This window comes from Dromiciops gliroides, chromosome 1 (genome assembly GCF_019393635.1).
Source record: "Dromiciops gliroides isolate mDroGli1 chromosome 1, mDroGli1.pri, whole genome shotgun sequence".
Taxonomy (NCBI): Eukaryota; Metazoa; Chordata; class Mammalia; order Microbiotheria; family Microbiotheriidae; genus Dromiciops; species Dromiciops gliroides.
The window spans coordinates 161,278,713-161,296,187 of NC_057861.1; the positions used below are offsets into that span (position 1 = coordinate 161,278,713).

Below are 17,475 nucleotides of genomic sequence, written 5' to 3' on the forward strand. Positions count from 1 at the left end.
TAATTACCCTATTGAGAGTACTACCATCTTCCTAGTCACCTAGATCTGCAGCTGTGTCCTCCTCCATTCCTCACTCTCTCCTATGTAAACTCCATATCCAATCAGTTTCCAAATTCTGCCATTTCTGTTTTTGTAACACCTTGTGGGTGCCCCCTTTTCTCTTCTGGCAGTGCCCTCGCTCTGGTTCAGGCATTTGTCATCTTATGCCTGAACAATGGCAGTAATTTGTTGGTTTTTCTCCATGACTCAAATCTCTCCCTAATTCAGTCTGGCCTCCACTCAGCTGTCAGATTGATCTTTCTAAAGCTCAAGTCTGACCATGTCACTCCCCTATTCAGTCAACTGCAAGGCTCCCTGCTACCTCCGGTATTAAATATATAATCCTCTGTTTAGTTTTCAAAGCCCTTTATGACCTTTATAACTCTTACTCTTTCCCACTTTAAAGTCCAGAGACATTAGCCCCCTTGCTATTCCTCACACAAGACATTATCTCCTAATTCTGTGCATTTTCACTTGCTGTTCCCCCATGTCTGGAACTCCTCATCTCTTCCTTCTTGTTTCCTTCAGGTCTCAGTAAAAATACCACCTTTTGCAAAAAGCGTGATGCCATCCCTCTGAGATTTGTTTCTACGTGGTTGTTTGAGAGTTGTCTCCACCATTAGACTGTGAGCGACTGGAGAGCAGGGACTTCTTTTCTGGGGGTTTTTTTTTTGTTTTGGTTTTTCTTTGTATCCGCAGTGCTTAATACAATTTCTGACACATAGTAGGCATTTTATCATTGATTGTTGATGATTTAGAAAAGAGGCTATTTCACTTAACTGAAATTCTGAGTCACCTGATAAAATCATGCTGATCATCCCTATCTGTAATGCAGGGATAGATTGATCCAGTGCAAGTATGGATAGCCTAAGTAAGGTGTTAACATTGTGGTACCATAGGTATTGATGTGTTTTGGTTAGTTGATATTTTTGTTAAATTCACTTTTATTCTGGCCTTTTCCTAATCTTTCTAAAAACACTTCTCTGCCTTAATTTGAATGTTAGTAGGCTGAAAACTTTTTATAAGCGGAGGTTTTGTGTATCTTTAGTTAGTCATCATTATGAATATTAATTTTCATTGTAAGGTACATTATTATACATGTGAAATACTGTTTGTAGATTAATATAATTTGCTTATCTTTTAGCAAGTATCATGCTGTGCCTATGGAAAAGATAGCAATATGGGCTGAGATTGTGGTTATATGGTCATTAGTTGGACCCATCAGCTTGAAAGAAGGTTCCAGTGGAGTGCCACAAGGGTTTGTTTTTAGCCCTGTGCTTTTTTTTTTTTTTTTTTGGTGAGGCAATTGGGGTTAAGTGACTTGCCCAGGGTCACACAGCTGGTGAGTGTTAAGTGTCTGGGGTAGGATTTGAACTCAGGTCCTCCTGAATCCAGGGCCAGTGCTCTATCTACTGTGCCACCTAGCTGCCCCAAGCCCTGTGCTTTTTAACAGTTAAAGACATAGATGATGTAATTATCAAATTTGTCAGTGATATAAATCTAGGAGGGTCAACTAACACCTTGGATGACAATTGAGGTACAAAAAGATCCTGACAAAATAGGACATTGGATTGAATTTAATGATATGAAATTGAACTGGGAGAAATATAAAGCATTATCCTTGGGGGAGTCAGGATCAAAGCAACTTGTCTGAAAAAATAGTGGGATTTCTGTCAGCGGAAATCTTTGGTTAGAGGCCAGATGACCATTGTCTACTATGTTATGGTAGGGATTCTTTTTCAGCCCAGAGTTATACTGGAGGGCTTAATTGAGTTTCTTTCAAATGAGATTCTGTGATTGTTTGACATGTTAATTTAGAAATTAAATGTATATACATATATATTTTTTCTTCCAGCCTTCTCAATTTGAACAATGCATTGTACATTCCTTGCAATCACTCAGAGGGGTTCTGGAATGCAAACCTGGAGAAGCTAGTGTAAGTTTCTTTTAGTTTCACTCTTCCAATTTTTTAAATGCATACATACATCTGAAGTACCTAGAAACCATAGCAACAGATCTTTAAGACACTATAGCACAAATCTAGTCTTATTAGTTTTTTCTCCCAATATACGTGTGTTTCATGTAATCAGTTACAGTGTTGATTATTTCTGGTTCTGAAATGCCATCATGAGTAGTAGAAGGGTACTCGAATGTTCTAGATAAGTTATAATATTAACGCTTTATATATTTTAATTAGTTATTTTTCATACACTAAAAATACAACATTGTTAGCTTTACCGATTATTCCTATATTTTCATTTCTTTTTTGCATATGCCTCACATCTCAGTAAATTAAAAGTATAATAGAAAGATTTAGATATCCCAATGAATCTGTCCTTTTCCTTAGTAAGGACCCAAAGTGTTAATTGTAAATGTTCTTCTAGGTTTTTCAGCAGCCTAAAACACAGGAGGAGGTATGCCAACTAAGCATCAGTATCATGCAGGTAATATTCAAAAAGCAATAATGTATAGGAAGCCTGAGAGTGATGCAATCTCTCTCAATTTCTTTTCCTGTTTATATTGATTCAGAAGGTACAAAACAAAGAATGGGCAAATAGACCTCTCAAACATCTCACCCACTTTGCCACTAGGAACTGTGTGATGTTGAATAAGTCACTTCAAATACAACCATTGTCTATTCAGCATCTACTGTGAAAGGGAAGATACAAAATTTAGATAAGGTAGGATCCCAGCCCTAATGTCATTTATAGTCTGGTTCAAAGAAGAGATACCTCAACTCATCTTAAAAATGAGAAGATTGGATTACATGTTTCCAAGGTCCCTTCTAGTATAATCTAATGATTTTATATATTTATATATATATATATATAATCTTTTGTCTTTTTGTTTGAGTATACTAATATTATTTTTAGGTTGTACTTCATGATGAAGGTTTGGAGGTAGAATGAATGGGAGTCTCTGTGTGTTTCTTGGGGGTGGAGAGGTGGGGTAGGGCTAAGGAATTATTTTAACCACATCAAAGCCAGTTAAAGAATATGCCTTTTAAAAAAATAAATAACTTATTTGGAGCACCTATGTGAACAAACAAGCAATGTTTTCAGTTTTATGTAAAACTTTAAAGTTCACAAAAAGGTTGATCTTTGAATATTATTCTTTCCGCCTTAGGTTTTTATATATTGTCTGGAACAACTGAGTACCAAGCCTGATGGAGACATAGATACTACACAGTAAGTGCTGCAAAAATGGATCAGGTTGGAAAATCTAGTAGGATAAAACTGGAAGAGGATCTAGTAAAGTGGAAAGAGTGCCAGATAAAATATTCGGGATCCTGTGTTGGAATCCTGACTTCATCACCTACTACCTCAAATAAGTCACTGTACCTTTCTGGACCTCCAATTCCTTAACTGCAGAATAGTGAAGTTAAACTATAAGACCACTAAGATCCCTTTCCACTCCAAAACTATGACTACATAAAATACAAAATTTCAACTGCTGAATTGAATTACTGAGTTTTCCTAATAATGAACCGTTATAGTGTTTTAAAAATGTTCATCAAATTCACTCATTCAAGTCATTCAGATAATACTTATGAAGTACATACTCTGTGGAAGACAATTTATAAACACTGTTGGGGGCACAAAGATTGATAAATTTTAGACTCATTTAGGGCAGGGCAATGTCTTATTTGTCTTTTTTTTTTTTATTGTTTAGTACAATAGCATGCAGGTAGTTTGATAATTTTAAAAAATATATTGGTAGGGAGCAGCTAGGTGGCACAGTGGATAAAGCACTGGCCCTGGATTCAGGAGGACCTGAGTTCAAATACAGCTTCAGACACTTGACACTTACTAGCTATGTGACCCTGGGCAAGTCACTTAACCCTCATTGCCCCACCCCACCCCCAATTTATATATATAAATAAATATATTTATATAAATTTATATAATTTATATAAATATAAATAATATATAAACATATATATATGTAGCTTTTTAAATCACTTTTATTTTCCAAATGTATCTTTCTCCCCTCTCTTACCCAATATGCTATACTTGTAACAAAAAAGAAATAAGAAATAGGAAGGCAAATTTCAACAAAATTAACTATAGCACATTAGCCAAGTCAGACAGTATATGTAAGGATCAAGGGAAATACATTTTCTCTAGTCTTGTCAAGGGCCACATTTGCTCATTATAGCTACAGGTTTTATTTTCTTTGCATTTTTCCCTCCATTGACATTGTTGTAGTCACCATATACATTGTTTTACTACTTAGGCTAACCTCACTCTGCATTAATTCATATAAGCTTTCTCATCTTTTTCTGAATTCTTCATATTCATTGTTTCTTATGGTGCTATAATATAACATTACATTCATGTACCACAATTAGTTTAACTGTTCTCTATTTATAGATAATCTGCTTTGTTTTCATTTCTTCAGTTCCTTCCACTAAAAACAATTTGTTATGAATATTTTGGTATGTATAAATATATATGTGTGTGTGTGTATGTGTGTACATACATACACACACATATATGACCTTAGATTCTTGGCCTCCTTGAGATCTATACCTATGTGAGATTTAAAATGGATACTAGAACATTAACCTCCCTTTTTAACTTTTCCCTTATTTATCTCCCAGACTAGTAAATGGAAGAAGCCTCTGGTCTCTAGTTAGAGCTTTTATTGTTTGGAAATTACAAGGTGATGTTGATTAGAGGGATAGGAAAGTAGAAATATAAAACAAATATAGTCTTAAGTCTAAGTTTAGTCTATATTCTGTATAAAACTCACCAAAAGCCCAAGGCCACCTTTGGGAGGGAGAGCCGCGTCAAGCACATGCTGTTACGGCGAGCTGGGCCGAGTCCAACCTCCGTCAGCCCCTGTGTGTGCAGCGCAGCCAGCGAACAAGGAGAGCCTAAAAGAGATCCCACTTCCATTCTCTCCTTGCCTTTTAAGCTCGCACCCCGGAAGTGGAGTGCTTAACAGCCGGACTGACATGCGTAGCCCATGCATGGCCGTTGGTCTCCTCCCCGAAAGGGTGGTCCTTTAAAAACTGGCGTCTTTCCGTATTCACTAACCGACTGTTAAAAACTTTTTACCACACCTAGCAGTGGAATTTTTTTTTTTTTTAGTGAGGCAATTGGGCTTAAGTGACTTGCCCAGGGTCACACAGCTAGTAAGTGTTAAGTGTCTGAGGCCAGATCTGAACTCAGGTCCTCCTGACTCCAGGGCCGGTGCTCTATCCATTGCGCCACCTAGCTGCCTGCAATGGAATTTTTAATCACTTTTTAAAAAGTAGAATTCTAAATTGGTTTCTAAAATGGTTGGACCAACTTTCAGTTCCATCCACAATGTGTTAGTATGTGTAGAGCCAAGATGACAGAGTAGCAAAAAGGATTATGGTGACCTGACCATTTCCCCTTTTCCACCAAAAAAACTCTTCCAAATAGCTCTAGAAAATAGACCCATACAAATGCTCTTGGGAAAATCTTAAGAAAAAAATCACAGTGAGTCATTCCAGCCCAGATCAGCATAGGGAGACAGAGAAACCTGTGAATACTAGGGCTAGCAGGAGCACAAAGCCACAAGGAGAGGCTGTGTACCCAAGCAAGAAGTAATCCTAGAGAGAACCTCTATAGGGTTTGAGAACAGAGGCCAGTTGGTAACTGATACAAAATACCAGTTCAGATTAACAGATCCAGGGCAGACAAAGAAAGGGAACTACACCCAAGGGTGGCATTCTGGGATTGGGAGTGGTCTCAGGCCCTAGACCTTGTACCAAGAGGAACAAGTTCAGAAGCAAGCAGGAGCAGTATAGCTTGGACTCCCAAGAGTAAAATAAGATATCAGTTACTGCTTGTAACACAGTCTTAAGCCTTCAGAGGCATAACCAGAGCAGGAATCTCAGACCAAAAGGAAGCTTGTAGTTCTGTCACTGAATCACCAGAGCAAGAGAGCTGGCTGATAGTGGCTGAATCCAGTAGCAGTCTATTATTGCTTAAACCCAAACCCCAGTCAAGAACTTGCAGAGCTCAGATCAGGGGAGCAGCAGTCAGACTTTTCCCTAGGTCATACTACTTTGAGAGCACTTAAATCTCTCAGATCCGCAGCCTGAGTTGTCCCTGCAATCTTGGAATAACTTAACATTCAATACCCCCAAAAAAGCAGCAACAGGACTGGCCAAGACATTCCCTCCAGAAGTATGCAGAGCATGGTCTTAATGTCAAGTCCAAAGTCAGAAACTAGGCTGTAATTATGAACAAACAAACAAGAAGGAATCCTACTGTATAAAGCTATTATAGTTCCAGTATTGCTCAAAACACTGAAGAAGACAATGACTCTAAAATATCTACAAGACAAATTAAAATACAACTTGGGCATAAATTCAACTAGAATTTCTGGAAGAGATGAAGCAAGAATTATGAGAACAAAGCTAATAAATGTTTTTGTAAATAAAATGAGAACGTTTGAGGGGAAACTAGAAAAGAAATGAGAGCTATGGAAGAAAGAATTCAAAAGAGAATTAACAACTTAGCACAAGAGATATAAAACCTTGTCCAAGCAGCAAACTCCCTGAAAATTAGAATGGACCAAATAGATGCCAATGATTTGATGAGACAAGAAATATTGAAAACAAGACTGAAAAAAAAAAAAGAAAAGAAAATGTAAAGCATCTTATAGCAAAACAGGTGATCTGAAAAACATTGAAGAGAAGATTTAAGAATCATTGTACCACCTGAAAGCTATGGCCAAAAAAAGACCCTAGACATAATATTTCAAGAAATTTTAAAAGAATACAGCCCAAATCTCTTAGAGGTAGAGAGGGCTAGTGGAAATAGAAAGGATCCACTGGTCACCTCCTGAAAGAAACCTCTGAATGAAAACTCCCAAGAACATGATAGTGGAAATCCAGAGATTCTAGTTCAAAGAAAAAAATACTACAAACAGCCAAAAAAAAATTTAAGTACTGAGGAAATACAGTCAGGATTACACACAATTTAGCAGCTACTCCTTTAAAGGAGCAGATCAATTGGAATTCAGTATTCAAGAAGGCAAAGGCTAAGGGCTTACAGCCCAAGAGTAACTTACCTAGCAAAACTGAGTATAATGCTACAGGAGTGGTATGGGGTAGGAATAGACTTCTAATGAAATAAAGGATTTCCAAGCATTCCTGATGAAAAGATCAGAACTCCATAGAAACTTTGAAGTTCAAACACTGGAATAAAGATAAATACTGAAAAGTAAACCTGAACCAACTAAATGGAAACACAGTAAGGGACTAAACATGGATAAACTTATATAGGAAGATAATGCTTGTGTCTTCTGTCAATCCTGTCATCCTCAGGGGTCTTGGGGGAATCTAATTAGACTGAGTGATTCTGTTTTATCTTGATCTTAAAAGAGGAGTGAAGAGGAATACACTGGGATGGGGGAAAGGAATGAAAAGTTAGGGAAAATTATCTCACATAATCAGGGTATGCAGATAGATAACTTAATACAAACAAGGAGGAGGGAGTCAGGACAATAACTGAAACCTCACTTTTATTCAAACTGGTCAAAGAAAAGAAATACAAACACAAGGAGCCAAGTATACAAATATAGTTCACTCAACAGGGAAATAGGAGGGAAAGGGGAGAAGGTAGACAGGGAATTAGAGGAAGAGTACACTAAGGGAAGGCTTAGTCCTAAGGAAAACAAACTCTTATTTATGATGTTCAAAAATATTGCTCTTTTTTGGGTGACAAAGAATAGAAATCTGAGGGGGCGCCCATTAAGGAATAGCTGAACAATTTATGTTATATAAATGTTATAGAATATTGTTAGAAGAGCTCATGAAGGGGATGGTTTCAGAGAAACCTGGGACGACATGTTTGAATTGATACAGAGTGAAATGAATAAAACCAGGAGAAAGAAAATTTTTTTTGGTGGGGCAATGAGGATTAAGTGACTTGCCCAGGGTCACACAGCTAGTAAGTGTCAAGTGTCTGAGGCCAGATTTGAACTCAGGTCCTCCTGAATCCAGGGCTGGTGCTTTATCCACTGAGCCACCTAGCTGTCCCCAGGAGAACAATTTATACAACAACAATATTGTAAAGACAAACAACTTTGAAAGACTTAGGAACACATTAGTATGATAAAAAACTGATTGCGGAGGATTAATGATGAAACAAGGTACCCACCTCCTGATAAAGAGGTGAAGAACTCAAAGTGTGGAATCACACACACACATACACACACACACACACACCTTTCTTTAAGCGTAGCTAATGCAGAAATTTGCGTTGTTTGATTATACTTAATTTGCACAGGTTTCCTTTTTTTTTTTTCCTCATTCTCAGCTGAGGAGGTGGGGGTAAGTAGAAGGGACAGAAGACAATTTTTTTGTGTGTTTGAAGAAAATAAAACTTAATTTTAAAAAATATATTAGCGTGCCTATCTTTTCATAGCCCTGCCAACATTATTTGTCACATTTGCTAATTCCTTGGGCATAAGATGAAACCCTACAGCTGTTTTGATTTGTCATTCCTCATATTTTTAGTATTTTTCTTTTTATTTAAAGTTTTGAGTTCCAAATTCTACCCCTCCTTCCTTCCCTCCCCTCCCACCTCCCTAAGGTAGCAAGCATTCATATATAGGTTATACATGTGCAATTATTTAAAATGTTACCATTTTAGTCATTTTGTAGAAGACAAATTGAATTTAAAAAATGAAAGAAACAGTGAAAAATAGCATGCTTCAGTCTGTGTTCAATCAATACCATTTATTTCTTTGGAGGTGGATAGTATGTTTCATCATTAGTCCTTTGGGATTGTCTTGGATCATTGTATTGCTGAGAATAATTAAGTCATTCACAGTTCTTCATCAAATAATGCTGTCGTTGTGTCCAACATTCTCCTGGTTCTGCTCACTTCACTATATGTCTTTCATATGTGTCTTCCCAGGCCTTTCTGAAGTCATCCTACTTTTCATTTCTTGTAGCACAATACTGTTCCATTCCAATCATAAACCACAACTTGTCTAGCCATTCCCCAATTGATGGATATTCCTTTGTTTTCCAATTCTTAGCCATCTCAAAAAGAGCTACTGTAAATTTTTTTTTTGTACAAACAGGTCCTTTTCCCTTATTTGGGATTTAGGCCTAGCAGTGGTATTGCTTGATCAAAGAGTATGCATAGTTCCAAATTGCTCTCCAGAATGCTTGATTGTTAGTGATTTATGACAGTCTTTCACATGATTTTTGGAGAACTTTTTGTTCATATCCTTTGACTTCTCCAACATTAGGGAATAGCTTTTTGTCAAATGTGTGTATTAATTTCATATTGGATATCAGACCGTTATCTGATCTGATGCAGAGATTTATCCTAATCATCAGCTTCTTTTTTCATCCTAATTCTCTTGGTTTTATTCATGCAAAGGCTTTTCAACTTCGTGAAATCAAAATTTTTTATTTTATTTTTTGCTATTATTTTCTATCACTTTTGTTTTAGAATTCTCATGTTAGCCATAGCATTTAAAGATATTTCATACTATTTCATTAGTTTTATTATAAGTTATATTGATATAATCCTAATTTCTGTCAAACTGCTTCCCATTTTCCCCAATAGTTCCTATCAAATAGGGTGTTTCTCTTGAAGTAATTTATGTTCTCTGATTTATTTAACACTGGCTTATTGAGTGTAAGCTTCTAATTTTTTCTTATCTCACCTAATCCCACTGATCTAATTTTCAACTTTTTAATCAGTACTAAATAATATTTTTGAAAAATGCCTTAAAAGTTGAAGTCTAAAAATACCATTTCCTCTTCATTCCTTTTCTTGTCATCATCTTTATATTCTAGAATTTCTTTTTAAATTCTAGAATTTCAAATGGTATTGTTATTTTGCTTCACTCTAAATACGTCTGTGGTGGTTTAACGGAGATAGCATTAAATCTATAAGTTGATTTAATAAATTATTTTTGACTGGAACATAGCATCTACCTTAATCAAGTTTAAACTCTAACTTAAGTGTCAGCTAATAGACCTGAAAAGTAAAGTTAATCACACTTTTACTATCTAGACTATGAACAAAACACTTTATAGAATATGGAAAAGATGTTATTTTCTTATTATTTTTAATATTATTGCATTATATAATGGGATTGAATGGGCCAATTATGTAAAATTGCTTTATAATTATGCATTTCTATATAAGTATCTGTTATTGTTGATGTTACTGTTAATATGATACTTTATAGGGGCAGCTAGGTGGCGCAGTGGATAGAGCACCGGCCCTGGATTTAGGAGGGCCTGAGTTCAAATCCAGCCTCAGACACTTGATACTTACTAGCTGTGTGACCCTGGGCAAATCACTTAACCCTAATTGCCCTGAAAAAAGAAAATGTGATACTTTACATAATTGTTATAGAGAATATTGATTTTTGCCAATAAGACTTGTCATTTTCTTTTTGTTAATGTAGTCTCATTAATAGTGTTTGAATAAGCCTCACTGATCTAATTACATATCATTTATGGTTACAAATCACCTTTATGTACATTTGCTTCAGTGACCTTTAAGGTCCCTTTCAACTCTAAATCTGTGATCCTATGATTCCCCACAGTAGTCTTGCTTGGTAGGTTCTTGAAATGCAGATGATTAAAGTGTTCTACAGATGATTAAAGTGAGTCTCCAAGAGGCAAAGGAACCTGCCCCAGGGCTACTCTGTTAGTATAATTTACTAGCCTGGCTAGGACTCAAACCCAGTTCATTGAATTCATTCTTCAAAGTTCTTTCCTATGCATAACCCACTTGACATATTGTGGAGCCTCTTTATAATGATGTTTTTAGAAGTTTATAGATTAACAGTTTTTTATAATTTACCTAGGATTTCTGGGGAAATTTAGAGATCATATAATTGTACTATGGTTAATTATTTGCAAGTATACATATGCAAGGCTATATTTTATTACCAGTTCCATTCTAATAAATTTCTAACCTAAAAAAAATTTAGTTTGACAAACGACAGTTGACTCATGTAAAAAAACATATATTCCTAAAATTTTAAAACACAGCATGGGCAAAAAAATCTTTCTTAAGATTGCTTCTAATTAAATATATTTACCTACTTGATGGGTGTACTATTCTTATAAACCATGCTTATTGATTATGGACAGTGCTCTAAGAAATTAGAAAGAAATATAGACAATTCAGGAGACATGAAGAATCAGTGCCTAATGTTGAATTAGCACATTAGAAGAACTATTCAGTTATAATTAAGATTTAAAACTATTAATACTCTCTCTTAAGTGGTAATCAAAAATATAATTTTGAAATTTATCCTAAATGAATATTAATAAGGCCTGTATTCTAAGATTTTGAAGAGTTTCACTAGTATCTGAATCCTTGGGAATCTACCATGTCAATCAGAGGCATGTCACTATATATTTCTGTATGTAACTAATTGAATTTAAATAAAATAACACTTATTTACTAGTGATTTTTAAAAATTTACTTTGTTATGACAGCTTACAGAAGCATCCCAAAACAAAAAGCGAGAACTTCCATATTATTACCCTAACAATCAGAAAACATTGCTTCCTTTGAGCAATTAGTTAGATGGCAGAACATTTGCAGCATGTTATATAATTGACTAAAACATTTAAAATTACATTAATAGATTAGTTATGAGAAGTCTCAACTTGGAATCATAGGATGAGAGTTCAAATATCAACTTTGGTCTCATTTTCCTAATCCGTAAAATGAGCTCATTGGACTAGATGACTTCTGAGGTCCTTCTGACTCTAGAGCTATAATCTTAGGATGCTTGGATCATATAAAGGTGTTATAACTACTTCCTTCCTTTTTACTTTTAGCCTTTCAGTTGATGTTTCCTCTCCTGATTTATTTGGAAGTATCCATGAAGACTTCAGTTTGTCTTCAGTAAGTGGAAAATAAAAGGGGGAGGGGGGGAAGAGGGTGGCAATAGCTTTTGTGCAAAAATTATTTCCTAAATACTTATTTCTGTAGACAATGTCATATTATAGAGCACTGGATAGAAGTTAAGCCATTCTGCTACTATTTGGCCTTGTGATCACAGATAAGTCACTTTACCTCACTGCCTCTCATCTTCCTTACCTTCAAAATGAGAGGGCTTGATTGGATAATCTCTAAGGCCCTGGCCAACTTTTTATTTACTGGTTCTGTACTGTTAACATACTACTAAGACTAGAATGTTAAACTATTTATAGTAGTGTATTATAGTGAATTATTAAGTATTATCTTAATTCTTTTGGCATGCCTTTGGACCCACTGAATAAAATTTTCTTCAGAGTTTTCCCCCCAAAATAATTTTTTTTCATCTGTGCCAAATATGGCAGTTTTCTTATACCTCAAGTTGCAGTTCAAATTATGCAATATCTAATGTGAATTGACAGTGGCAGAAATGTAAACAAGGTACTTTGGAGTTTGGAGAGAAGAGGTAATTTTCTGGTGTGAGGATCTGGTGTGAGCATCATAGAAGACTTCATGGAGAAGGTGATATTTTAGCTAGAATTTGATAGATTTCTAGGATTTCAGCAGATAAACAGAGGACAGGGTAATCAACAACAAAAGCAGAAGCGAGGTGGCAAGATCCTGCCAAGGATGTTTTGTGGCACAAGTGGTACAATTTGGCATGAGACATGGAATATGTTTAGAGGACTAAAATGAAACTAGACTAGAAAAATAAATTGTAGCCTGATCAACATAGAACCTCAAATGCCAGGCTAAGGAGTTTAGATCTTATTCAATAATGGAAAAAAAAAATAAAGTGACTTGTTATTTCGCAGAGAAGCTGTAGAATTAGAGCTTAAAAAAGAAACGGAAAAATTGTTAGAAAAAATTTAAATAAAATTATAAAGTAAGTAAAACAGAGAAATTTCTCGTGAGTAGGAATCAGTCAAATAGCAGCATTCAAAATGGCCAACAGATTAAACTCATAATGGGTACGTTAACATTTTCCTGGAAAATCATTTGGAGAATGGTGCCATATTTTAAATGACTAGTAATACATCCTACCTATTATTCTGGGTACTTGGCAAACACCACAAGGTAATAATAACACCTAATACAAGGGGTCAGACGAGCAATTGGGGGATAATTGTAATGATGGTATTTCCCCAGCTTGAACTGCATCCCTTGTTAGTGCTAATTTGACTCTTGTTCTCAGTTTTTATTCCCACCATTCATTTCATTTTGACAATCAGTACATGCTTACTGTATGAAAAGAACTGTAGAAAGGAGTTGTATGGAATTCACAAAGGAATATAACTCCCCATTCACTTCCTTTTTGCCCTTGTTCCACATAGCTGCATTGATTCTAGTGGTTCTACATAGTCCTTATTTATTTGAAGACTTTTAGGTCATACCTAAGCCTTCTCTGTAGCTTTCTTCTTTAGGACTATTTCCTAACCTTGTCATCATGTTTATAGCTGAGAAAAATTGGTGAGAGCATAAGCTCCTCCCACTTGAAAAAATTAATGCTTAAGAGGAATAAAAAGTAGAACCTGTGGAAGGCTTGGGGAATTTACTTTTTTGAAGGTTCTTTTTTGGCATGATCTAAACTGAAATATTAAAAAGTCTAAGAATGGCTTAGCAGTTATGACTTAAGTTGACTCTGTTGTCTGTCTTAGAGGATAGAATTGTATTTATCTTCACATCCATTGCACTGAATTTGAATTAATTTAAGGTCTCTACACTGGTTAAATGCAGAAAATGTTAACAAGTACAGAGCAGACACATTTTCCTGGAAAGTGCTTTTTGCCTTGTTTTTAGTAAGAGGATCTTAAATCAAGGTACTAAATTAGTCATAGTTATTCCAGAGAATACATTCATACAGTAGTAGCCATAGGAAAAAGTACTCTAGAGTGAATCATGGTAGCAATATGAACTCAGTTCTTAGAATTTTGTTTACAAAAATAATTCTTATTAAGTATAATGTAATATTTTATTTTTAACATTTGGATCTAGTAATTGTGATAAAGGAGAAGGTCAGTAGGTAGGAGATTAGATTAGGATTTGGGAGAGCTAGATTCTAACCTTATTCAATCACTAAGGATAAATTTCCAAAATGAGGGGAATCTCCCCCCTTTAAATTCCTTCTAGGTAACTATTATATATTGGGCATAATTATTTTCCAAAGTCTCAAAATCCTTTTAAATTATAGGTAGCAGTTTTCGTATTTCCTTTGTGACTAATTTTAGAAAAGTCTGTTTATGGTAGAACTCTTCTCAGTGCATGTCTGTGTGTACACTTATAGAACACTATAATACTTGTTATATGTAGCTGTTAAATTTTGCAAGGAGCATGATTTGACATTTGGTTTATCTGAATCTATGTAATAATGAATCATTATAAAGAATTCTCCTATAGTTCTCTGCCAGTACTAGAAAAGAAACAATAAAAAAACTATCCTGTGATAGTTACAAAAGAATATGTTCAAAGCAAATGTAAGAATGAATAAGTGTTCTGAGTACTTGTTATGCTGTTTGTTTACTGTCCTAAATTTGATGACCTCAAAATCTATTTTGCTTTAGGAGCAGCGACTTTTGATAGTGCTAAGTAATTGCTGTTACCTAGAACGTCACACTTTCTTAAATATAGCTGAACATTTTGAAAAACACAACTTTCAAGGAATAGAAAAAATAACACAGGTAAGCAGAAGTATTCATGTAAAACTGGCAAGATAATTATTTTAATGCAACTTATTTTTCAGGTTATTTTCCAGTCATCTCTCTATCCCTTCCAACTACTTGAATGATTCCCTTCCCTTTCCCTTTTTACCTTAAAAACATCTTTTTTAACACACACAGACATGCTTCTCTTTATTTGAGAGCGTTTTACCCTCAAAGTAGCTTACTAGTTAGTTCTCTCTGAGAAGAATTATTTATCTCCTTTTTTAAAGTACCTCTCAAAAGTGAAAGAAAAGACCATGAAAGGGAAGACCCACCAAACCCAGTTCTTGAGGAGCCATCGGATTTGACCCATAAAGAAAGGTTATTTATTGAAGGCTGGGTAAACAAGCCTACAGTCAGTAGCAAGGCAGAATGCAATGCAGCTCTTCTAAGTAAAAGAAATGCACAGTAACATCTTCCTTCTGCCTGTTTCTCCCAACTAACTATGTACTCTTTTCTTGCTCATTGGTCCCATTCTACTTCAGCTGTAGTGCTAACAGTAAATAAGCCTATCACATAAGAGATGTTGAAGATTTTTTGCTCCAAACAAAAACATTTACTCAAGGCCCCTGTTTAAGTAACTGAAGTTTTAAAAATAAGTCATATTGTATTGTTTATATTAGTTTTCTTGAGTAGGAAGAGTTGCAAAAATGAAATAACCTTGTTATTAAAGGTTTGCTTCTTCCTGGGCAAAGGGTTATCAGATTTCTAAGTAAAACTATGCTAGAATTACCTTTTAATGCCAGTACAGTTTTCTCAATGCAAAGAATGAGAGATCATAATCTTGCTAATCTTATACTTTAAGTGTCTTCTTGATGAATTACATCAAGTGTTTAAGATGATGTCTCTTATTCATGAACTCTAGATTGGGAATTTTTTTTCAAAGAATGAAAATGTCAAGGTGGGCGGCTTTATATGTACGTCTCGTTTTCCTGCCTTTTTGTAAAGATTAATCATCCTGATGAGAAATGTTGTGACTTAAGGCCTTCAGAGCCAAGTGTCTAGTTTATTTCCAGAAATTTTTTGTTGTTTACAAGTAAAAAGGTTATCTCTTCCAGTACAGCATGAATATTTTTCTCTCAGAATGGTACTTCATTTTTATAACATTATCTAGTAATGGAACCAGCATATTTGCTAGAGATCATTTTGAATGCCATCCAAATACTGTGTGATATGATTAGAAGCTGGTTATAGCAGAAGTAAAAACTTTGGTTTTTATCTAGTTCCTGGTATAAACCCATATCCTCATTGGTTTTACAGAGTAACAAGAAGGAACTACTCACTTATTACAGAGTAATAAATAGGAACACACTTAGGGGACACCAGATTGTTACAACAAAAACAACTTCTTGATAGCTTTTCTGTTTTTCATCCTGACCACCTTAGGGACCAAGATTACGTAGAAAACATAGTCAACAGCTCAAGCTAAAAGGTGCTTTTCTTCCCCTCCTCAGAAGTTAGTAACTTATCAATAATAATTGATACCTTAAATTTTAAATTGATCAACCATGTCAGAATTTAGCAACAAACTTGACAATACTTCAAGCAAGGAGTCTTAACTTTTTGGAGTTCTACAGACCCTTTGGCAGTCTGGTGAAGCCTGTGGACCCCTTCTCTGAATATGTTTTTAAATGCATAAAATAAAATAGATAATATTGAAAAGAAACCAAATGTGTTAAAATATGGCTTCATGTTAAAATACCGTTATCAAAATACATATTTTTTAAGTTCATGGACCTTATATTAAGATCCCCTGATTTAGCGCATAATATCTTTGTTGTCATTCCTTATTTCAGGTGAATTCATTGATGACAGGAAACCACCACAAAGGTGTAGGGTTTTTTATGTTGACAAAAAGGTACTGCTAACCAACAGTGAATATCAAACCCTTATCTACTTCCTTTTCAAAAGCCTCTGTGAAGGGTATGCTGTTGGAAGTTAATTTATTCTTGTTTCTAATTCTGTTGAAGCTATTGCTTCCTAAGAGATAGTTACTCAAAACGGGGATCCTAAGATAATGCATTCTAAGGCCTGCTCAGATTTGCTTTTGGTCATCATCTGACTGATTGACAGGGCTTTATTTCAGCTAGGATTCCTTCTGTTTCTGATGGTGCTTTTGTATGAACTTGTGGCAAGTAGGACTGTAAAATATGATGACTTCTTGAATCTCATTTCTTCCTTTCTCCAGATTCAATGTGTGAACTGAATTCGAGTTGGTATATGTAAAGGAAACAATTGTGGGAAAAAACTAAAATAAATAAAACACACTTGTGCATATCATTTTCAGCATGTATTCAGTTCTGATGGTTGTATACATTCAAAATTAGAGCTGAAATCGTCTTTAAATTACAAAAAGTTATATGGAAGGTATAGAACAGTCATAATTTCTTAGAATAAAAGAATGTTTTAAAATAAAACCACATCAAGAAAATAAAAATTGGTACACTGCCAGGTTGATAGACCTGTGTTTTGGACTTTGTGTGCAATCATTGTTTCTAGAATCAGATGGCCATACCAGCTGATCCCTCAGGGTGGCTTTTTAAAAACATTTCCCATTACAAACCTTAAACCAAACTTGTTTCACTTTGGTCACGAGTATATATTTTTTTTTATAAATACCAAAATTCAATTTCCTCTCATTTAAATTCAGAGTTATTCTTAGTGATACTTCCTTGGTTCTGTTCTCTTCTGGAAGAATTGTCTTTAAAAATCCCTGGAGGTCTTCATTTAACAGTTATAAAAGTAAATAGAAGTATTCGAGCCCATTTTAAATATGCTAGCAA

General features: G+C 35.0%; 1 protein-coding gene across 1 annotated transcript in view; it reads left to right on the top strand.

Annotated features, from left to right (window-relative positions):
- EXOC2 (exocyst complex component 2) overlaps window positions 1-17,475 on the top strand; it is a 224,913-nt gene that overhangs the window by 133,378 nt on the left and 74,060 nt on the right. Inside the window, exons 18-22 of the mRNA XM_043975622.1 lie at window positions 1,895-1,975; window positions 2,424-2,483; window positions 3,166-3,227; window positions 11,855-11,921; window positions 14,555-14,671. Coding sequence (XP_043831557.1) covers window positions 1,895-1,975; window positions 2,424-2,483; window positions 3,166-3,227; window positions 11,855-11,921; window positions 14,555-14,671 — 387 coding nt within the window. The remainder of the gene's footprint in view (window positions 1-1,894; window positions 1,976-2,423; window positions 2,484-3,165; window positions 3,228-11,854; window positions 11,922-14,554; window positions 14,672-17,475) is intronic.